We start from the raw sequence: 23,078 nt of genomic DNA, 5'->3' as shown, positions 1-23,078 counted from the left end.
GAGTTCTCAAGCCAGATAGAAGACTAGCTCAATAAAGCATGTTTTGCAATCACCAGTCTCACCAAAAATAGAAATCAGAAATTCTTTTCTAAAATGTCTTTCTAAAGTAATTGAATCCACCCCAGAAGTTTTTTCACAATTCATTTACTTAATGCTTCTTGCACTTTGAACAAAAGGAGAAATACCAGTTTCTTGGCCTGCTGTGTCTAAGTCCCAGTATGTACATGAGTCCTACTAAAATCCAAGGCCTTTGCCCCACTTTCCACATAAGCCCAAGTTAGCAGCTTTACTATCTCCCAAGGCCAATGCTAATTCTCATGTTTGTAATGAAAATGTACAGAATCCAAGGGAACTAGGTGAGAGGAGTAAATAGAAAATTGTTCCCTTCTTAATCAGAGGCACATAATGAGGTCAAGAAGCAAGTGGTATGTATCTCCCCATAGAACAAGCAGTAAGCTCTGGGGTGCAGTTTATTCCTGGCCCTCAGATATTATCTCATGCTGTTTCCTAGCACCCAGAGGAATGTGGAATTTGCAGGAGGAGCTTTGGCTCTGATAATTTTTTACCTCCTGGAACTCAAGAAAACCAGTCCTCGGGCATGCTAAAATAAATTGCAAAGTTTGAAAAATCAAATGCAAAAGGAACTAAAAAGCAAGATACCAAATAAAAAAAAAAGAGAGAGGGGAGAATGGAGGTAAGTGGAAGAGGCAGATAAAGAAGGCAAAACGGAAGAGGGAAGGAAGAAAGAGGACAGGAATGAGCAAGGTGAAAGAATAAGCAAAGGCAGGAGGGACTCAGGGTGACCGCCTTGTCCCTGTTAACACCACATCCATCCTGCTTTGTGCCGGATTAGTCTTCATTTCCTAAGGTGGTCCTACTCATACCAATGGATTCCAAGTATAAACGCCTTATTATCTGTCGATCTTTGTGAGACACAGCATTAAAAATAGCTGTTGCGTGAAGAATTATGATTACGCAATAATACATGTGAAAGGAGTTTGTAACACAAGTTATCATAATCATCATTATTGCTTCCATCTTCATGCAAATGCTTTCAGCTGATTTTTCTGATTTTCAAAACAAGATGGGCTTTCTGAAGGCACTAGGGAAAATCTAGAAAAGAATTAGTTCGAACCATAAGGAGTTGCTGTTTTTAAGGATCAAAAACAGTGGGAGATCAGCAGTTTCATATGGTTCAACCTGAAATGAAGAAAATTGAAAGGACTGGCAGTCCTGCCACTCTGGAATGGTTCATGGTAAACGGTCTGCTGTAGTTGCTTTTAGTCTTTCCCGATACAAGCACTTCTTAACAACACAGAGAACTGACTCCCCAGTCCATGTTCTGATTTTTTTCACTTCCTATAGAAGCTTTTTTCTATACCATACACTAAAAGTATTTTACTTGCTATGTGGCATTATTGTGCCAACATGTACGTAACTATTGCCTATTGCATGGAATTTAGACAGTTTCTAAATTTTTGTCATTATAAGTAATGTCCAACAAACATCCAACAATCATTCTTAAATATATATCTTATCCCAAACTCCAATATTCTCTTTTCTCAGAAAATATTTGTTGGTCAGAAAGGTCCAAATTTTTTAAGGTTCTTATTGTACCTTAGCAAATTGTATTCCCATTGTGGGTTAGTAGAAAAATCTACCAATGTACCATCTCCAAAATTGCATTTTAGCTTTATTATTTCTTTATTATTTTATGTGACTATATTTACATATATATTTATATAGCAAGAGATTTTCATTGAATTAGTAAGCATCTTTTAATTACAACTGAGATTGAAATTTCTCATGTATTTGTTAGCCATTGCAATTTACTTAGCAAATTTTTGTATTTCATCTTTTCCTATATTTCTGCCCACATTATTCATTTGTAAGAACTCTTTGCATGTTAACTACATTCACTATTAATTATGTGTTGTGGATGTTACTTGAAGTGTTTAGTTTGATTCATGTAATATTCTACCTAACTAAAATAGTTATATTTTCTGATTGTACATTGAATAGATAGTCATATTATTAAAGAATTCATATAATATTGAGAAGTACAAAGCAAATGAACCTAAACCATAATTCTTAATATATAGTTCAAATTCCTTTCTATGACTATATAAATCACACTTTGCATGCTTTGCATGTGTTTTTTAATAAAACAACAAAACATGACATTTTTCCAACTCAATAAATATGACTTACATCATGATATTGAGTAATTATTCAAAATAACTGTATCATGGTTTAGATAATCTATTCATGAATTTCTGTGAAATATTTCTGAAATGCTCCATTATTATAAATAACAATAGATAAGCATCCTTGTAATAGATGTCTTTATTAATGTGTTAATATAAATTTATAGATGAAATTATTTGTATTCATCAAATGCTTTTAACACTAACTCTTAAATGACTCAACACTCTTACTAACAGAATGAGGGGACCATTTCTCCATGCCATCAACAGTATAAGATATTAGCAATCATTTCTTAAGTCAGCATACTTAGCCGTTACTTTTTTTAATCTTCCCCAATAAAAAGAGAAAATCATTTCCTGTAACCATTTTGATTTACTTTTTGGTATACTAGGAATATTTAATACAACTTCATATTTGGGGAGTATTTTGTATTTTGTTGTGAGTTGCCCGTTTTTTGTGATTATTTATAATATTCAGAAGTGAATTAAAGACGTATGTAGGACTCAAAAGCAAAATTATGACTGGAACAATTTTGAAGCTTTTAGAATATGAACTGGAGAAAGATCTTCATCAGAACTGAGAAGAATTTCTTAAGAGGAATGAGCTAGCCATAAATAAGGTTTATGGAGGAGATACATTAAAAGTTAAGGCTTCACATCATTCAAAAAGTGCAAAAACAGCTGTAACATGAAAAAAAGATATTTGCAGCACATAAGCAAAAAAAAACCTGTATTTAAAATATTCTTAGAATCAATAAGTAAAAGGCAGACCCAACAGAATAGCTAAAGACTAGAATAGAAACTTCTTCATAAAAGAGGAAATGGACATGGCCAGTAAACATGAAAATATACCTATTCTTATTAGCAATCAAGGAAATTCATATTAAAACCATAATAAGTTGCATGACATAGCCATCGGCTTGGCAAATGATTTAAGTAAGAATGTAGAGCAATGAGACTCTTAACCTATTACTGCTAAGAGTATAAATTTATCCAATTACTTTGGAAATAATTGGCAATATCTAGTAAAATGAAGAGGAACATATCCCGTGACCCAACCATTTCAGTTCCAGATAGAGACTCTAGTAAAATTCCTGCACATGTCTGACTACAAGTATACAAGGATGCGTATTAGGACATTTTCCATAGTAGTCAAGTGGCCATCAAAAGTATGCCATTGTAGAACACTCCTACACTAGCTACAGGGTAATAATGCAAATGTATGAACTACAACTCCACATCAACATGCATGAATTTCAAAAAAGTGTGACACTAAAGAAGCAAGTCATAAACTAGTACATACCATATAACTTAAGGCTCAAAAGTAGTTAAACCATGTTTAGCTGTTTGGACAAACACATACAATTAGTGAACTTATTAGTAGTAGCAAGAAAATTATTAAAACAAAGAGTGAGAGAGAAGTTACTTCCAGGCTGGAAGCAGAGGGCTGTGGGGGGAGGGGCAGTGGGAGGCACTCTTCTTGACCTGGGTGGTGATTACAAAATGCTCCCCATGCACTCAACTTAAATAAATGCATTTTTAAAGGTGGAGTTTAAAAAGTACTGACTCTTTCCTTTCTTTGATTACTTTCTATATGTGAGATAAAGCTCCAACTTGCTTTATGTTTCCAAAATATCCCATTTTTTTTCCATATCTCTTGCTGACTAACATATCTCTTGCCTACCGGTTACTAATGGTGTCATAATCACCCTGTTTTTCTTAAAGTTCCATTATCTCTTTCTAGCCTATTTTATTCCATTGATGGTTTTTTCCATCCCATACCACTGGTCACTATTCCTCCCTTCATTGTATTGCAATTATAATTGCAGTTATTATGCCATGGTCTCTCTCCATGCAAATCTTTTCATGTTTGAGTAGAGCTGAACTCTGAAATGCACAACTATCTTTCAGCAAATCTTTCTTGTGTCCCTCTTAAAGCATGCATTTCCATTTGGCTTTCCATTTTCCTGCCTCTAGGGACTATAGGAACATTTAGGCCACTACCACTTTGTTCATCTAAGGTTTCAGTCACTCTGGACAGGTCATGGAATGCCTCTTGCCAAGGACAGAGCTGGTGGTGGGTGAGAGATGAGCTCTTGGGCTGCAAAGGACTGGGACCCTGGATAATAAATAGAATCAAAGGCAGAAACGAGATTACAAGCCACCTGATGAGGAGGAAATCAATCATCCTCCTCAAAGGGATTTGCTTTGTGTATGTGTTTTTCTCTTTCGTTCTTGTGGATGCAGACAGGATATTGAACAGCAGCTGGGCTCCTTGATCTTGGCAACAGACATCAACCGGCAGAATGAATTTCTGACCAGATTGAAAGCTCACCTCCACAATAAAGACTTGAGACTGGAGGATGCACACGACAGGCACTTTATGCTTCAGGTAAACAAAAGGAACAATAAAAACCCATTATCCTTGCTGTATAAAAACACTTAGGGACATGATCGATACTGTTAGCACATTGGGAAGGCGTTATTTCCCATGGTATAAGTTAGGGCCGTGACCTACTTTAATAAAAGCTTTGAGAGACATGAAATTTTTAAGTGACTCCCAAGCAAGTAAAATATGGGTTTCATATCAGTAAGTTGATAGTATCTCATTTTTCCTTATTTCATGATTGCTTCACCACAAAGTAGTAACTGGGGAGTTAAATGCAGTAAGTGTCTACCACATTCTGTGACTTGGTATGAAATTTATCATGGTCATACTTATGCAATACTAAAAGACTTTTTTTATAGCACCAAAGTATATTATGTTAACTATTAACATAAAGAGAACTTGAAAACAAGGTAGTCTTTGCTTCCTTTTCATACCAAAATTCCTATTTCACCTGAAGCTCAAACATGTTTATCTAGTCTTACCATTTTTAGGCACCAATCAATAAACTATTTTAAATTGAATAAAATTGAATCAGATCAAACCCAACCCTTTCTGTTTTACTCAATGGCAAGAAACCATTTGTGCCCTGAGAAGGGGGGTGCCGAGTGGACCTTTGAAATAGAAGTCTGACCTGGTATCTAAACCAGAGCCCGTTGGTCTTCCATTTTCTCTTTCTTCTTTCCTTTTGACACAAAAGACTGAACAGAGGGACCCTGGACTCTTCTAGATAGACTATCTTCAATGAGGAGCTGAACATGGGAGACTGAACTGTGCAGTAACTTTTTGTTCCAGTCCTTCCTGCTGCCTTCTGTTGCTGTCCAAATTGCTCTGTCCTGGCCAGAAAATTCCCTGCTCCCAGCTGTAGAACAATGCCTCCCTCCCTTCTTCCCAAACAAATCTTTTTTTTTTTTTTTTTTTGACAGGCAGAGTGGACAGTGAGAGAGAGAGACAGAGAGAAAGGTCTTCCTTTGCCGTTGGTTCACCCTCCAATGGCCGCCGCTGCAGCCGGCGCACCGCGCTGATCCGATGGCAGGAGCCAGGATCCAGGTGCTTTTCCTGGTCTCCCATGGGGTGCAGGGCCCAAGCACCTGGGCCATCCTCCACTGCACTCCCTGGCCATAGCAGAGAGCTGGCCTGGAAGAGGGGCAACCGGGACAGAATCCGGCGCCCCGACCGGGACTAGAACCCGGTGTGCCGGCGCCGCAAGGTGGAGGATTAGCCTATTGAGCCATGGCGCCGGCCCCCAAACAAATCTTCTAATTTCTGAGTACCACAAAGACCAACCAGGTGTCTGATTTGAGTGACTTAAGTCAAGTGGTGAGTAGCTAAAAGGTTTGGCTGGCCTGCATGTGCCCATTTCAGAAGGAAAGCATGGTGACTCAAATGAATACCTAAAGTGCAGAACCCGGGAGTGACTTATGCCCCTTTCCCTACTTCCATTAGCCAGGAAATCAATAAACAACCAAAACTGCAGCTTACCATGATCTAAGGCTCTCCCAGACCCCAGCACTGCTAACTGTTCTATGATCTCAAGGACCTGGATCAAACCAATGGACATTGGTGGGGGGTGGGGGGGGGGGCAGTTCACATTGCAGCAGCCTGGCAGTTGATAGGGAGAATCTGCTTCTCTGGGAGTTCAGGGGTCATCATCACTGACAAAAGCTGGCAACCCAGACCCACACCAATGGGGTGAGCAGAGCAGTCTAAGGATTGATCCGATTTAGCTCCCTGGCCAGCAATCTGAGCCGACTTACATATGCACACACAGGCACAGAAGTGCAAACACACATCATTTAAGTGAGGTGTAGACTGGTCTATGTGGCAACTGTGAGAGTGAGATCCAGATGATCTCACAGGAGCCTGGCTTGGGCTCCTCCAGCCTGCCTCCCTGTCCCCCCGGGGAGGGGGGGGGGGATGGGGGAGTGGAGCAGGGCACTAGAAGGAGCCAGGCTTCAACTTTCCTTGGCCAGCAACCACCAAGTCTCCCCCAGGAAGCTCCTTGCCCTTGGCCAATGGCTCTTCTCTCCTTCTTTGTGCCATAAGATAGCAGCTCTGGGCCGGCACCGCGGCTCACTAGGCTAATCCTCCACCTGCAGCGCCGGTACTCCGGGTTCTAGTCCCAGTTGGGGCGCCAGTTCTGTCCCAGTTGCTTCTCTTCCAGTCCAGCTCTCTACTGTGGCCTGGAAAGGCAGTGGAGGATGGCCCAAGTGCTTGGGCCCTGCACCCGCATGGGAGACCAGGAGGAAGCACCTGGCTCCTGGCTTCAGATCGGCACAGCACGCCGGCCTTAGCGGCTATTCGGGGAGTGAACCAACGGAAGGAAGACCTTTCTCTCTGTCTCCCTCTCACTAACTCTGTCAAAAAAAAAAAAAAAAAAAAAAAAAAAGGTGGCAGCTCTGAATGCAGGTTTTGTGTCCTGGTGAGCAAGTGCTGTTCCCTGAAGAGCCAGGTCAGGGAGGTCCTTTGTGAATATGGGCCTGGTACCATGAAGCGAACTGGTGGGCCTGACAGCCCCTTTGCCTTGAGGCACATTTGCCACTGAAGGGGCATCCTCTGACCATCTCCCCCTGCCCTGTCATTCCTCAGATCGCCTTGAAGTGTGCTGACATTTGCAACCCTTGTAGGATCTGGGCGATGAGCAAGCAATGGAGTGAAAGGGTCTGCGAAGAATTCTACAGGCAAGGTTAGTAGTGATCCACAGCTGAGATTTCATTACCCTTCGCCTTTTAGGCATTGATCCTAATAAAACAGGAAGTGGCTAATCTATGATGACATTTGTTCTTTCATCAACTCTTATTATCCTAACCTTCCCCTGTAACTCTCCCAAACCATCAAACCCTCCCCCTTTTTTTTTGGAAAAAGATCTAAGATAAACGTCCTTGACTTACTATAGAAATAGGTAGTAAGTAAGGAAGCACACTAAAAATGAGTGCAAATGGGAGCTTATGTCTTTATATGGCTTTCCTCTGTGAATTAAGAATGTGAAAGAGAGTTTGATTTTTTTTTTTTAATTCTGACCTTCATTTTAATGAGCTGAGCTCAGCCTAAAGGCTAAATGCCATTTGGGGTCAATGTTTTCCACTCCGACAGGAGGACTTAGATCCTCTTGTATGTCTTTTCCTTGCTTCCTTAAACAAAGTGAATAATGAAATAGAACCCAGCTGCCCAAAACTTGAGTTCATTCTTTAAAGTACAGTTTCCACAGTGAGGCAGAAGAATTTTGCCATGAAAAGACAAATGGCCCTGAGTTAGGGTATAATTTTTAAAAGATTAACCTCATTCAGAAATAAGGCAGTGAATTAGCAAGCAGGATCTTGACGTTGGGTGGGATATCGGCCTTGAAACACAGCCTTGTTTCTTCGGGCTTGGTTTCAACGTTCAGGATGTTTGTTCAGGCATCGGCAGTGCCCTCATGCTAGTGACAGGATCAGGTTTGAGAGGCTGAGAACAAATAAAGCCTGAAGTGTCCCACATCCCAGCTCCGTGGGGAGGTCAGATAGCAACAGTGAGCCTTCTGGAGAAACCCGCATTGAAGATGTGTTCAGTGACATCGCGATGGCCCCAAAGACAGAAGACAAAGAAGAATTGATTGAGTTCATGTGGGGCCAGAACGCTGTGCTCACCATTTCTTTCTCTCAGAATGAAAGCGTTCAGGTAGCTCCTGCTATGCTGTGTCATTTCACTCGAATTGAAGGAGAGTGGTTAGAAATCAAAAGATCAGTGCTAGTTGCCTATGATGAAAAAACAATTTCCACTGAGAGCAAGACAAAAGGAAATATAATGAAATTGGAGCAAAGAGGTTTTACCTTACATACAATAAGTACTTTCTTTACTTGTGTGATGTACAAAATATTGAAAGAGCACACTGAGAGAGTGCCTAGACTCTCCATCCTTGGAAATCAAACGATGGAGCAAGAGAAAAAGATTCTCCCCAGTCCTGTTTGGCATCAATTCTAGTTTAACCCTTGAATTTGTTCATCTTGCACCCTCTCTGGCTTCTGAGTAACTTCGGGCAGGATTTATGTCATTTGGACAGATAGTAAGGCCCACAGAATTAAAGAAACAAAGTTATTCAATGAGTAGAATAAATGGCATCAACCAAAAAGGGTGATCTATAACATCCCTTTGCAAAAGCTCATTGTTGTTCTACTAAAATACGAATGTGTGGCATTAAAAGGTAGAAAAATCTGGAACATTTGTAACTTGGACCACTAGAGGTGAGTTTCCATGCCCTTTGCGTGGGCATGTCTCCTGCAGAGGAAGCAAACTAGAAAGGGCAGAGCAGGTCTTTTTATTTATAGGCTTATGGTCTAGCAGAACTTCCACCTGTTTCAAGAGGGGAAGACCAGACTCTCTGACCATCTAAACTGCCTACTCTCCATACTGAACTACTATTTTTTAATTCTTTAAAGAGGACTTTTGTGATTTTCATTAATATTATTCTGGCTTTCCGTTAAGGACTTGGACTCAACTCCCAACTCATTCCAGCCTGCTCCTGGCAGGCAGACTTCCACTACCTAGACAAAGTATCTTTAATACGGTTCATGATGTTGAGCAACAAAAAACCTTTCAAATCAAGGTTAAATTCATGGAGGAAAAGAAAATGAGATCTCAATAAATTAATAAAACTTTTAGATTCTCAGAACAAAGATTAGGATTCCATGCCCCTTCCTCCCACCCCCCAATGCTTTAAGAAAGTAGAATTACCATTCTGTTGTGACTACAGATTGGTATCTTCTCAATCAACCAAGTTTGCCAGAAGTTTTTATTAAAACATGTTCCTCCAGCCTTGTCTAATCTTCTGCAAAACTGTGGTTTTCCTACACACAAAGTCCTACCGGGGATGTAGAAAGGATGTGAAGAGGTGTAGTTCATGTTTTATGCCCTCAAAATATTAACCAGTACAGTACCTAGAGGAGAGAAACTAAGCAGTTTTCCTCTTTGGATTCTCTGCGTTGATGAGCAATGGCATCAAAACCTACAAGTGAATAAGTGAATGAAGTAAATGAAGAAATGATCTCATTGGAAGGCCTCTGGTGGTAGAGGCACTAGGAGCAGACGCAATGCTGAAGAAGCTGGGGTTTGAGCCAAGAATGGAAGGACATGTACTGTTCTATACTTTCTAATATGGCAGCCACAACACAAATGGGGCTAAATATGTGTTCAGTAAAATTTAATGAAACTAAAAGTTTAGTCTCTCAGTTATGCTAATCATGTTTCAGAGGGGCTTCCAGAGTGGGTAGTGCAGAGAACATTTCTGTCATTGCAGAAAGTCCTATTGGACGGTCCTGGGCTACATAGAGGGGGATGGAAATGGACAAAGACTCCAGGCCAGGCCTTTGCCTTGTAGGCCAACTTGTACTCACAAGAGATGAGAAAGAGAGGATTGAGGAGGCCCCTGCACACCAAGCTAGAGTAGAAAGCATGACAATAGGGATCATCTTAGAATGAGCATTTATAACAACATATAGAGTTGAAGTAGAAGAAATACTGAAGGAACAACCCTAGCTAAGAAGAGGGCAGATGTTGAGCCTAGTGGCTAAGACACTGATTAAAACACCTGGGTCCTATCAGAGACGCCCACCTCCAACTCCTGGTTCCAGCTTCCTGCCGGTGCAGGCAGTGGGAGGCAGCAATGATGGCTCAAGCAGTTGGATCCCTCCCACCTGTGGGAAACCGGGATTGAGGTCTGAGCCCTTGGCTTTGGTGTGGCCCAGCCCCAGTTATTAGGGGATGGGATCTCCCTCTTTCCCTCCCTCCCACTCTCACTCTCACTCTTGCTCTTTGTCACTCCTCTCCCACTCCCTCTCTCCCTCTCCCTTTTCCTCTCCCTCTCTGTCTCTTTAATAAAAGGAGGAAGAAGAGGAGAATAGTGGCTAAGAAGCAAAAGTTAAAAATGAGTTGTTGGAGCAGGCATTTGGCACAGCAGTTCAGTCACCTCTTAGGGTGCCCACGTCCCCTCTCAGAGTGCCTGGGTTCAATTCCTGGCCCTGCTTTCAATTCCAGCTTTCTGCTAATGCGCACCCTGGGAGACAGCAGTGATGGCTCAAGGACCTGGTCCCTGCCACTGACATGGGAGACCAGGATTGAGCTTTCAGCTCCTGAACTTGGCCTGGCCCAGCCCCAGCTATTGCAGGCGTTTGGAGAATGAACCAGCAGATGGGAGATCTCTGCCCATCTCTGCTTCTCTCTTTCTCTCTGACTTTCAAATAAAATGAAAATTTATCTTTCTAAAAGCGTGTGTAATGAGAAACCAAACTAGGGTTAGGTAGAATGAAAAGGGGGTCACACAGTACTCTAAGCAAGACAGGAAGAAACAGGAATGGGCGCCTCAAGACAGAGCAGGAGGGGAACAGAAATGTTCCAGATAACTCTTCTAAAATCTCTAGTTTGACTAATTAACAGAAATAAGGCAAATGCCTGGTGATGGGAAATGGAAGCCTGCCCTGAGCTCAGAGTTTGTGCTCACGTGGAGCTGAAGCACCCGAGACCCGAGGCTCCCCTGAACACCCCAGAGAAGCCTGACCCTCACCTGAGGCTCACCAGGCTGGGAAGAGGGACCACAGGAAGCTGGGCTTCAGAGGAAGTGACAGAAAGAATGTGGTCTGGCTCGGTGGCCAAGCACAGGCCGGCTGAACCCAAACTCCCTGGCTTGGAATCCAGGCATCCCTGTCCTGGCAGTGTGACCTGGGGTTAAGGTTTTTAACCATCCCGGCATCTCAGAGACCTCAAAGTGGAGATGATGATGATGTCACCATGAGGGTGAGATGAACTAGCACATGCAAAACACTGACAGCAGTGCCCGCACCCAGTGAGCACTATGTAAATGTCGCTGTTTTCTCTCCTGTTGCTTAGGGGGGTAGGATCACAACGGTAAACACCAGCTAGCATGTCTGAGCACCAGCCTCCTCCCCCGCCCAAGATTAACCAGATTGCTTTATCCAATACAAAAATTACAATTGTTCGCCCTAAGGAAGCAATGCTAATGTAGTCTAATAAAGCTTTATTATGATGCATTTTTCCCCTTGGGTCTTCAAGCCGACAAAAACATTAAAAAGAAATATCATTCTGACCCTTATACTTTTTGTAAGCTTCAATTACGTTAGGTAATAGTCTGAGGGTTTGGTATGAAAGATACTGGACCCTTATTTCTGCCTAATTTTGTAGCTGCAGACTGAAATGCTGCCACATGAGATCTTCCTGGTCCTTCTACCCTGTTTCTCAGCTACTTATTATTCTTGGTTGTCCTCGGGTGAAACCAGACTGGGGCCAGGCAGTGTGAAATGAGGGAAGGTGGAGGGAAGGGAATAAAGCCTGTTTTCTTAACCTATAACTTAAAACCAGAACTCCCATTTCATGTTAGGGAATTACCCATTCGTTGTTTTCGTGTTTTTCTAAATCGTGTTCAAAAGTTTGTTCTAGTCCCAGAGCACACCTCTTTACAATGAGCCTATTCTAGAAGGTCATTAACATCCTGCTATTTTAAATTTTCACGGAAGCTACCAGAGCAAGGCACAGCAAGGCAGTGCTAAAGGGCCCCTAATGATAACAAGGCAGGGCCCAGTAATTCCCAGAATAACTTCGTCCAGCAGGGTCATTAAAACTACTGACACTCATTGTGTGAATCCTGGGTTCCCAACGTCTTTCTTCTTTCTTCTTTCGTCCTAGGTGACCTTGAACAGAAATTTGAACTGGAAATCAGTCCTCTTTGTAACCAACAGAAAGACTCTATCCCTAGCATACAACTTGGTGAGTGGAATCACTGTCCATTTGAAATGAATGTTTTGGGCGCCTCTGCCAGCAATGACAAAGTAAAGAGCTGCACCAGCTTTTGAGAGATCAGCACTGAAGCTTCATCAGCGCCCCCTTTGAATCCAAATAAACACTTTACACATGGCTGATACACCAGACAGTTCTCAATTGAGAAAATATGAAATACAGCATAAAAGCTGTGTTGCAGACCATTAGCTAACCTGTAGCAATGTTGTAGTTTAGAATAGAATCCAAATCAAATAGAGTAGTTGAAAAGAAACAGAAATCAATTATTCGTATTCCCCTTGGGGCTTGAAGGGTGAGAAGTCAGCAGAATCTGCCTATGAGACCCTTGTACTTGGGCTCCCACCCCACACTCCGAACACTCGTGCCCAGCGGCCCTGTCCCCACGAGTAAGGTCTGCAAGCCTTGCTCTCCCATTATGGCCTGGAGTCCCACGTCTCTCAACTCCCCACTTCAGAACTTATTATCAGTCTCATTCTCTGAAAAACACATTCTTCTTGCAAGCGTCAGTTGTCATAAACCGTTGTTGAAGGGCAGTGTCAAGACATCCAAAAATAATTATGACTTTATCTAATTGAGTGATGCATAAAGTCATTGGGCAAACCAAGCTATGGAATTCCAGGCACTTTAGTGCAAGAAATGATTTTGCTACAATAAGAATTCCTGTCACACCTTAAAACAGCCCACCGATACTGTGTACAGTGAAAGCAAACCTTTCTTTTCCTTGCAATTGCAATTGCGATTGAAACAAACTCAGAACTTTAATTTTTCTGCTGTGAACTCTGGCCCTGACATGTAGCAGTTCAGGGTGTTTTGTTTTGTTTTGTTTTGTTTTTTACCTGTCCCACAGATTTCGGATAGTGTCCAGTGCTGCAGACCTCTGCAAAGCTCTAGGTTGTTTGCTTTGACTTTGGCAGGGAAGGGGGAAGCCAAAACTGAAGAAAGCCAGAGCAAGTTAGCATGATCTGCTGGCCTCCCTGGGGATCTGATGTAACCCACAGACCACCAAAGAGTCATAAAATCATCATGAAGAAATAGGAACAAAGTAAAGCTAGCTACAGAGGTTGAAAGAAATACATAATCAATAAAATAAGTGTGCGATAATTATGCAATTCATGGTGATCCATAGTTTCTTTCCAAATTGCCCTTGATATTGTTATATTGTCTTCCCAATTAACCTGGTTCCTCAACATAAAAGCTGAGGGCAGGAGAGGGCAGTTGGTGTAGCAGTTACGATGCTGAGTGCCTGGGGAGTTCCAATCCTGGCCTCCTCCACTTCCAATTCCAACTTCCTGCTAATAAGCACCATGGAAGGCAGGGAGTTGATGGCTTAAGTACTTGGGTCCCTGCCATCCATGTTGGAGACCCAAACTGAGTTCCTGGCTTCTGACTTTGGCCTGATCCCAGCCCCAGTTGTTGCAGGCATTTGGGGAGTGAACCTATAGATGCAATGCAAGATATTCTCTCTCTCTCTCTCTCTCTCTTTCTCTAGCTACCTAGCTACCTATCTCTATTTATCTATCTTTGTCTCTATCTCTATCTCTCTATCTCTCTCTGCCTTTCAAATAAATAAATAACTCTTAAAAAAAAAAAAGTTAGAGGCGGGGCATGTAAGACAGTGGAACCCAGGGCAGGGCCGGTGATAACTCAGAAGTGCGGGGGAGTTACAAGGAAAGGAAAGAGCATCAGCAACAGAAACAGAAACGCAGCCGCAGCCTCCTCAGGTCAGCTCTCAGCCATCAGCTGTTGGAGCCCCGGAGGTTCTGCAGATGAGATACCGACCAGAGTCCCCACCCTGAGATTCGCTGTGCTAAGCTCTGGCTAGGAAAAGCTTGCCAGGCAGCCATTAATGGCATTCTGAAGCCCCCAGCAAAAGCATGCACACTGTGGAAGCACGCAGCCTGCGTGTGCAGGACTGAGCGGATCTCAGTGCTTCTGTCCTGTTGTTGTCGTGAGCGCACACTTATTCTGTCAGTTCATACGTCCTGATTTTCAGCCCAGGAACATGTGGTTTCCATAGATACCTCTTTTAAAAATGGGATGAGGGTTGAGTGAGTAGGATGCTGCACCAGCTTACCGGTTATAAAGAGAAAGCGGTGATTATGAAGCAACGCTTAGTACGTGAACCCTTCTCTGCGTGGTGCCACCTCTGCCAGCCCTTACACAGGCTCAGTGTTGAGCAGTGTGGCAGGGAGAGACCAGGCGAAACTGGAAAAGCCAGGTAGGTAAACTGAGTCTCCTGGGTGCTGCAAGTTCCACTCTCTGCCTCCATTCCAAGACGATTTTTTCATAGGCTCTCAAGTAATGCAACTATTTCCTCTGTCCTGACTCCCTTCTGTTTCATGACCCCATCCAAGATAAGCATTTCCTGAATGCCAGCCTCAGTCAGGCTTAGATGGCTTTTTGTAAGTAATTCACATTAACCCAAGTGGACCTGGGCTTATTGTCCCCTTCTCCACTTCCTTCTCGCCACCAAATTTTGTATTTTAAAAAGAAGCTTCCAGTCAACTGAATCTCTAATGGGTGAAACATGTTGGCAAATGAAGAAGAAGGGGTATTCCTTCATTTCAGGTCTAGTCCGAGGGCCACCATGCCCCTCCCCTCCCCACCATTCCTCTCTTCCCTCCCTCCCCACCATGCCTCCCCTCCCCACCATTCCTCTCTTCCCTCCCTCCCCACCATGCCCCTCTCCCTCCCCACCATTCCTCTCTTCCCTCCCTCCCCACCATGCCTCCCCTCCCCTCCTCCCACACCTCCAGGAGGAAAATATGCTTGAGAAGCCAGAAACTGACACCATCATGATGGACAGGGCTCCAAATCTGACAATGCAGAAGCTCTCCTTTATTTCAACAACTGCCTCGTGCTATCTATTCAGACTTTAAAATAGCTTTTCCGTCTAGCATAAAATGTCTTTATAGCTGATGAGTATACATACAGGCATATAGCTCCAGGGTAATTTCAGGAAGAAAATGAGTTGATTTTTAAAGTGTGAATTTCAAAATGTTGGATTTGTAAATTTTTATACTTAGATAAATTTAATAAATATTCACACTTTAAACTTTACATTCTATAATATCATTTTGCTTGCTATCTTTTTCACCATCTAATATCTAGGCTCTTCAAGGTGAAAGATATGCAGAATTAAATATAGAGATCATGAAGGAGATGGAGAAAATTCAACAGCAGCGAGCAAAATGGGAAGCCTTTATTGGCTGACTCCCTATAGAACTCTATCAAATTGCCATATGCAGGGGTGGATGTTTAGCCTGGCAGTTAAAATGCCCACATCCCACATCAGAGAGCCTGTGTTCAGTATCTGGCTCCAGCTCCTGACTCCAGCTTCCTGCTACTGCAGACCCTGGGAGGCAGAGGTGATGACTCAAGTCCTTGAGTTCCTGCCACCCATGTGGGGGACGTGGAGTGGAGTTCCTTGCTCCCAGCTCCAGTCCTACCCCAGCCTCAACTTTTGTAGGCTGCAGGCATCCAAGGAATGAACCAGTGGGGAGGATCTCTGTTTCTCTCTCTCTCTCCCTCTTTCTCTCTCTCTCTAATAATTTTTTAATACCAATACAAACATAAAGTCACTGGCTTAACATTTTTCCTTGAGTTCAGATTATCTAAGATGATCTCACAATATTCAAATCATATTCCATGTAAAATGAGATAGTACAGAAATGCATGATAGCATTGTTTTTTAAGTATTTATTTGTTTATTTGAAAGGCAGAGCCACACAGAGAGAGAAAGGGAGAGAAAGAGAGAGAGAGATCCTTCATCCACAGGCTTACTCCCCAAATGGCTGTAACAACCCAAGCTGGGCCAATCCCAAGTCCAGAGCCAGGAGCTTCTTCTGGGTCTCTAATGTGGGTGCAGGGGCCCAAGTACTCTAGTCATCCTCTGCTGCCCTCCCAGGCACACTAGCAGGGAGCTGCATTGGAAATGGAGCAGCCGGGACTGGAACTGGCGCCCACATGGGATGCCAGCGCTGCAGGCTGTGGCTTCACCCACTGTGCCACAACACTGGCCCTGCAAGATAGCATTTTACATTGCCGCATCCTTTCCCCACCTGTATAGCATCCCCAAAGTGTCTGCTGTTTGTCCAATAAAAAGCTGATGTAATCAAGTCTTATAATTCACATGCCACAAACGTACAGGGTTCGTTGCTGGAAATCTTTATTATGCTGAAAAAACATTTCCCTTCTCCTGCCTCACATTCATTTCAAGGACACAAATCCTATGTAAGTCCAAGTCTGTGATGATTCCAGTAATTCCAGCCTAGGCTGAACATAATCATTGCTTAACAAATCAGGTTTGGTGTGGAAAGCACATTAACAGTGAAACATGGTTAGAAAGGAACAAATCGAATAATTAAGACAACAGGCTTGTAAACAAGGAAGCCTAATATCAGACAACTTCTGTAGTCATTACAGTAGGGGTTTTCACATGTAAAATCTGTATCGAACACAAATGAATTTTTTTTTTTGCCTAAATGTTGTGATTTAACATTATTGAAAGAAGACAAAACTATAAACAATAATCTTGGGGGAAAAAATCTCCTACAGGATAAATGCATGAATTCAGACGGTCCGAAGCAGGGAAGAATCCCTCCCCCGTCATGTTCCTATCCCGTCCTCGCCCCCCCCCCCACCCGCACCTGCTGCCTCAGCTCCCCACTCGCACGCTTCTCTCTTCCTGCTTGCTCGTCGTTATCCCTCAGCAAATAGCCACAGCCAATAGTTATGCGTTACTCCATGCCTGGAGCTTTCCAAACGCAGCACACGTGTGAAATCATTTGAGCACCTTTTTAGGAAACTGAGGCACACAGGGGTGAAGGGACAAGCCCACAGCGACCTAGCTCATGCTCCGGGACCCAGAACAGTGAGCGCCAGTGTCGTCCCGTTTCCTGCCGGTGGGTTCCCCCTGCCCTCCGTGGTGACGCGTGTGGCTTTGCCCCTTCCAGGTTTCATGACCTACATCGTGGAGCCCCTCTTCCGCGAGTGGGCCCGCTTCACCGGGAACAGCTGCCTGTCTGAGAACATGCTGAGCCACCTCGCCCACAACAAGGCCCAGTGGAAGAGCCTGCTGCCCAAGCAGCACAGGAGCAGGGCCGGCGGCGGCCCGGAGCCCGCAGGCCCGGGGACTGAGGCCGAGGAGCAGACGGTGGCCGAGGGCGACGCCCCCTAGAGCCGGCGGGCCGGAGGACTCTCCCGCAGCCAGGCCTCCAGGGAGGGCGGAGGCGTGCCCGGGCCCCCGCCGGCCCCCTCAGCCGCTGTCTGCGCTTTGCGCCCCGGGGCCCTCTTTTGAACGCCACCCTCCTGCTACGGACCTGCCTCCCCTCCTCTTCCCAAGCTGTACAGAAGCCATCTGTCACCTCAGCATTCGCTGCCGAAACGAGCGACTCCAATCAGGAACGTGGGAGCTGATTCCAGGGGCAGGCTCGCCTCCCCCACCCACCCCCTCACCCCTCGAGGAGAAGACGGGGAGCGAGGAAGAGGGGCTGGGCCCCGTCCCCGCCGGGGGCCCCGGGTCACACTGGGTCACCCTGGGACGGGCAGCTCCAGCATTTGCCATCTGACTGCTGAACTGCATGACAAAAACACCAGCATATTCGGACCGCCAAGGATATTGGTTGTTAGGTGCCAGAGCACAAATGAGAACGGGAGAGAGAGAACCTTCTATTTTAATAATAATTATTATTATTATTATAAAATAATAATAAATCTTTTTAACTTTTCTATTTTGTGCACTAAGACAAAGGAGCTGAAACTTTGGACTAAGATTACTCAATGCACCCAAACGTGCACGCGGGTTCATTGTTTTCTTACTGACTTGATGCCACTTGGGGTCAGAGATTCGGCATCTTCTCGATTTCAGGACCCACGTTTCCCAGCCGATCCGAGGGGAAGGTGCTGTACAGTTCATTCCTTTGCACCATCAGCCAATCTGTCTTTTACGGATTCCGAGACCTGTTTATATTCCCCCCGTGTACATTTCCTTGTAAATACCAAGCGCTACTGATTCCCATGCCAAAATACATGAGTATTATGGGATCGCTACCTGTCTAAACAATGGCACTGTGAACAGAATACTGTTAGTTTTCATACGAGAGAATGCATTTGTAAATACGGTATAGAGTTTATTAATATACTATGGTTTGCAGATAAAGGCCTTAACTTTAAACATCCTTTCATGTCCTGAAAGCCGCCCAATTTAAATCCTCCCAGATGGCTCTCTGAACTGCCTGCCCCTGTCCATCTTTGTGCTGTCCAGCTAAGTTCACAAACCCAAAGCTCATAAGGTCTTTGAGGAAACCTGTTGCAAAGCGGATGCGTATTCTGCTTGAAACTACAATGTTTCACCTCCGGCACCCACAAGACCCTTTCAGCCAGCCTGAAGCCACTTTTCAACACAGCGCCGCCGCACCCTGTTTGAAGAAGTGGCCTGATAAGCTTGTGTTTCTGTGACTCATTATGGAACAGGGCAGTGTGTCAGCCTCCCACGAGACACAGCCGGTCTCGAAAACCTTCTACCACCCTGTCGTCTCACCGCCAGGGGATCCCCTGGTCCCATACCACGCATTTGTCTGTTGTGGCTACAGTACCAAAGTACCTTTGGTTTATGCTTGGCGTACATTTCTTTGGTGTGAACTATAACTGGATTTTTCTTTTTTTTTCTCTTAATTCCAGGTGGACAACTACCCAACTGTTTAGCTGAAGTTAACGTTATTTAAGTAAAGAAAATATTTCAGTTTTATGACAGATATTACCTTGCTGGCAGGTCACTGTGGTTAATTATGGCTCTAGCTAGCAGAGTCTCCTTGGAATTTTGTTGCTGGTTGTGTTGTTTTTTGTTTTTTGTTTTTGTTTTTTTTCCAGCGGACATTTGGCTGCAATTCCCATCTGTGACAGCGCCTTCTCTAGTCTGCTACACTCTGTGCATTGAACTTTTCTTTTAGAAGTTCTAGCATACCTAATGTCAGATGAAAATTATCGCTGCCCCTTCTTTTTTACCTGAAAACAATATGGTAGTGGAAGAATGATCATTTCTGCTGCTGTCGAGCTGTTTCATAAGCCGACAGAATGACTGCTAGCTCTCATTTCCTAAGTGCAACTGATTTTATGGGTTTTTTCCATCCCATCATACAAATGAAATGTTAGGAAGGTGGCTGGCCTGTACCAGGTTCCTATAGAGAGACTGAGGCTTACAGAATTCAGGGAAATTTGGAAAAGCTGGTAGAAGAGGTTGTCAGATGGTGCTAAAGCAAGTGTAAAGACTTATGAAACGGGTGAATGACACGTGAAGTCACTGATGTGGGTAAGAAGGGAAGTTATGAGGACTGAACACTGACTTTTTTTTTTTTTTCTGTCATAGCTATGAACTGACATGTGTTTCTTTATCACTTTAATCTTCTGAAGCTTGTCAGCTCGGTGAGGCCCCAGAAGAGAATATGTTGGGTTTAGTCTTGCTTCCAGACTCTTACTTTTATGTGTTGATATGGAGAGGGGGCTGTTTTCAATGTATATGAGATCAAATCAAGGAATGCAATTGCTGGGGCTAAGAAAGCAGAGTTAGGACAGAAGACACTATTTTAGCTGATGAGGCCTCTATCTTGAGTTTAGGAAATGGACTTCGAATTATAATTATATCCTAATTTAACTAAATAAGATTGGGTGAGGGAATTCTTAGTAGTACCAAGTTATAGGGCAAAAGAGTTTATTTGACAATTAAGTCTTGAAGAAGAGCTCAAATACCCAATGGCTAAGAATACAGAGTTTCTACCAGTACAACCAAAATCTGAAGTGAAACGAGACATGATGTGTAAACCAGATGCATCAGTCTCCTTCGTTCACCACCTGGAGAGGCCTTGAGTTCCCCACTTGTTGGCAGAAGAAGAATGTGAAGGCTTTTTTTCTTGCCTATCAGTGGCTCTCTCACTTTTAATAGGGGAGTCTAATGGCTGGTTAGACTCTTTTCTTTACTATCTTATTCCTCTGGGCCACAGATCCCCAATAGTTGGCTTACCAAGTTTAGCTGCTTCATCGGTTGAGAAGAAAGGAATCAAAGGGCTATTTTTAGTAGAAGGCCAAAAGGTAAAGTTTAGATCAAAGTAAGTGAGAATATGTATCACTGCCAAGCAGGGCTGATCAGCAAAATCTGCTTTCCCTTTTTATCACTGCAATTAACGAACAGTCAGAACTGTATTCACGAAACGCTGATATGCACATCCCTCCTTGCCAGGCTGAGTAGGAACTCACTCGCTTCTTCCTGTTCACAGCTTCCCACGATGGCCTTAGAGCGTCCAGCCACCTGTCTGCAGGCAGTGCTTCCTACAGAGCACAGGCTTGTTTTGTTTCCTTTTCTCATGTTGAATCGGATCTGCTCCCGGATTTGGATTTGGTTATAAGCTTGCATCTCACTGTATTTCTCATGCTTTTTCCTTTGAAGCAAATCCTTAAAAATTGTGTTGTTTTGTGTACCCATGTGAGGTTTGAAAAAAAAAAAAATCCACTCTGTGAGTTTTGCTCAAAATGTGGCCTCACTATCCATTGGCATGTCTAGATGAACAATTAAAAATAAAGATAATTTCTTAAAAACATCACAGTATGAAGATATCCTCATTCTCACCAGGTAATGTGTTATCAGCCAACCAATCACATTCGACAAAAAGGACCCTCCGCTTAGGAGAGGAAGCATTTGAGGAAAGAGCCCTGTGCAGACATGGTCCATGGGACCCCTTCTGTTTGGGCTGCAGAAATGCCCACATCCACGAGGCGTCGCTTGCCAGTTCGTCCTGAGCTAAGGAGATGGGCCCACCTTTCCGCTCTGCATTTCCCCGGTCTCACTGCTTTTCTGACTCACATTGGTCAAACTCATGTATGAATGGGAACGAAGTACAAGGTTTTCAGTGGTGAAAACATAGCAGACTCAGGGCAAGGATTATTTGTGAAAAATGCAGTCTCATCTTTCAGGATTGGAGGCCATGAAGAACGAAATAGCAGTTCAGGTGGGACAACTCCTACATCTATATGGAAACAGGAGAGAAAGAATCTATCGTGTTTCCCAGAAACACCCTTGTGTCTTCATATCTTCTCCCACATCCATTTTGTTAAGATTTGTCCTCTTATCCCTTAATGCCTCCCTGTATCTAAGTGCAAAGCCACTTTCTCCTTCACAGATATTCCATATCATAAAGTCAAAAATCAAAAGGGAGACCCCAGTGGTATTCCAAAGGAAGGAAGGTCAAACATGACTTTCAAATATACCTGAGAACCCAGCCTAAGCATTGTCAAATAGGCCAAGCATACAGGAGCAGTCAAATTTCAGTTAAGCAAATATTGATTGACGATCCATTGTGTGGCAGATATTGTGCTGGGCACTGAAACATAAAAAGACTCAGTTGCTCCTAGAGCAGTCAGACCTGTATCAGAGGCTGACACTACCAGTAAAGGCCTCCTAGAAAATTCACAGAACCGTTGTGACAGCTCAAATGCAGCCAAAGCTCCCTACCAGAGTACAGCATAACAGAAGGTAGACCCTTGTCGAAGAAGTAGGTCCTGGGGCCCATGCTGTGGCATAGTGGGTCTGCAGTGTCAGCATCCCACATGGGCTCCAGTTCAAATCCTAGCTGCTCCACTGACAATCCAGCTCCCTGCGAATATGCGTGGGAAAGCGGAAGGTGATCCAAGTTATTGGGCCCATGGACCCAAGAGGGAGACCAGGAAGAAGCTCCTGGCTCCGGCTCCTGGCTCCTGGCTTCTTCTCGGCCCAGTCCCGGCTGTTGCTGCCATTTGGGGAGTGAGCCAGCAGATGGAAGATCTCTGTGTGTGTGTGTGCATGTGTGTGCCTCCCTCTTTCTCTCTCTGTAACTCTACCTTTTGGATAAATAATCTTGAAAGAAAGAAAGAAAGAAAGAAAGAAAGAAAGAAAGAAAGAAAGAAAGAAAGAAAGAAAGAAAGAAGGAAATGTGTCCCAATCCTGGTTCTGTCACTAATGTACTCTGTGGCTTCAGAGAAATTACTAAAACCACTCTAAAAATTATTTCCAATTAATATCTTTTATAATGTTGCTGTTGTAATTAAAAAGGACTGCATACATAAAGCACCAATCTCATGGTAGGCTTTCTTTTATTTATTTATTTATTTATTTATTTATTTTTAACAGGCAGAGTGGACAGTGAGAGAGAGAGAGACAGAGAGAAAGGTCTTCCTTTGCCGTTGGTTCACCCTCCAATGGCCGCCACGGCCGGGGCGCTGCGGCCGACGCACCGCGCTGATCTGATGGCAGGAGCCAGGTGCTTATGCTGGTCTCCCATGGGGTGCAGGGCCCAAGGACTTGGGCCATCCTCCACTGCACTCCCTGGCCACAGCAGAGAGCTGGCCTGGAAGAGGGGCAACCGGGACAGAAACCGGCACCCTGACCAGGAATCCAGCACCCCGACCAGGACTAGAACCCCGTGTGCCAGCGCCGCAAGGCGGAGGATTAGCCTAGTGAGCCACGGTGCTGGCAGTAGGCTTTCAGTAGATGTAAATTCTCCTCTTAAATTACAAAAGACGTGGCCAGTAACTGTTCACACAAGGCTGAGAATGCTGAGAATTTATGGAGAAAAAATGTAATAAAGAAATGCTGGCAGTTTCCTATCAGGAAATCAAATTCATATATTTTAAGAGATTGGTTAATTTTTGACTTATTTATTTGGGAAAAAGATTAC

The 23,078-nt window shown here is 43.8% G+C and overlaps 1 protein-coding gene across 5 annotated transcripts in view; it reads left to right on the top strand.

The window, feature by feature from the left end:
* Nucleotides 1-20,966, top strand: part of PDE7B (phosphodiesterase 7B) — a 380,291-nt gene extending 359,325 nt beyond the window's left edge. For all 5 annotated transcript variants that reach the window (XM_089332644.1, XM_089332645.1, XM_008263552.5 and 2 more), the window contains 4 exons: nt 4,455-4,599; nt 7,183-7,279; nt 12,265-12,345; nt 17,331-20,966. In XM_089332644.1, coding sequence (XP_089188770.1) covers nt 4,455-4,599; nt 7,183-7,279; nt 12,265-12,345; nt 17,331-17,554 — 547 coding nt within the window. In that variant the 3' untranslated portion in view covers nt 17,555-20,966. The remainder of the gene's footprint in view (nt 1-4,454; nt 4,600-7,182; nt 7,280-12,264; nt 12,346-17,330) is intronic.
* Nucleotides 20,967-23,078: the final 2,112 nt, after the last annotated feature.

The sequence above is a fragment of the Oryctolagus cuniculus genome, chromosome 5 (genome assembly GCF_051225735.1).
Source record: "Oryctolagus cuniculus isolate XC-2025 breed Fujian yellow rabbit chromosome 5, ASM5122573v1, whole genome shotgun sequence".
Taxonomy (NCBI): domain Eukaryota; kingdom Metazoa; phylum Chordata; class Mammalia; order Lagomorpha; family Leporidae; genus Oryctolagus; species Oryctolagus cuniculus.
Note: the sequence above shows the minus strand (reverse complement) of the source record. Positions and strands in the feature narration are given on the sequence as shown.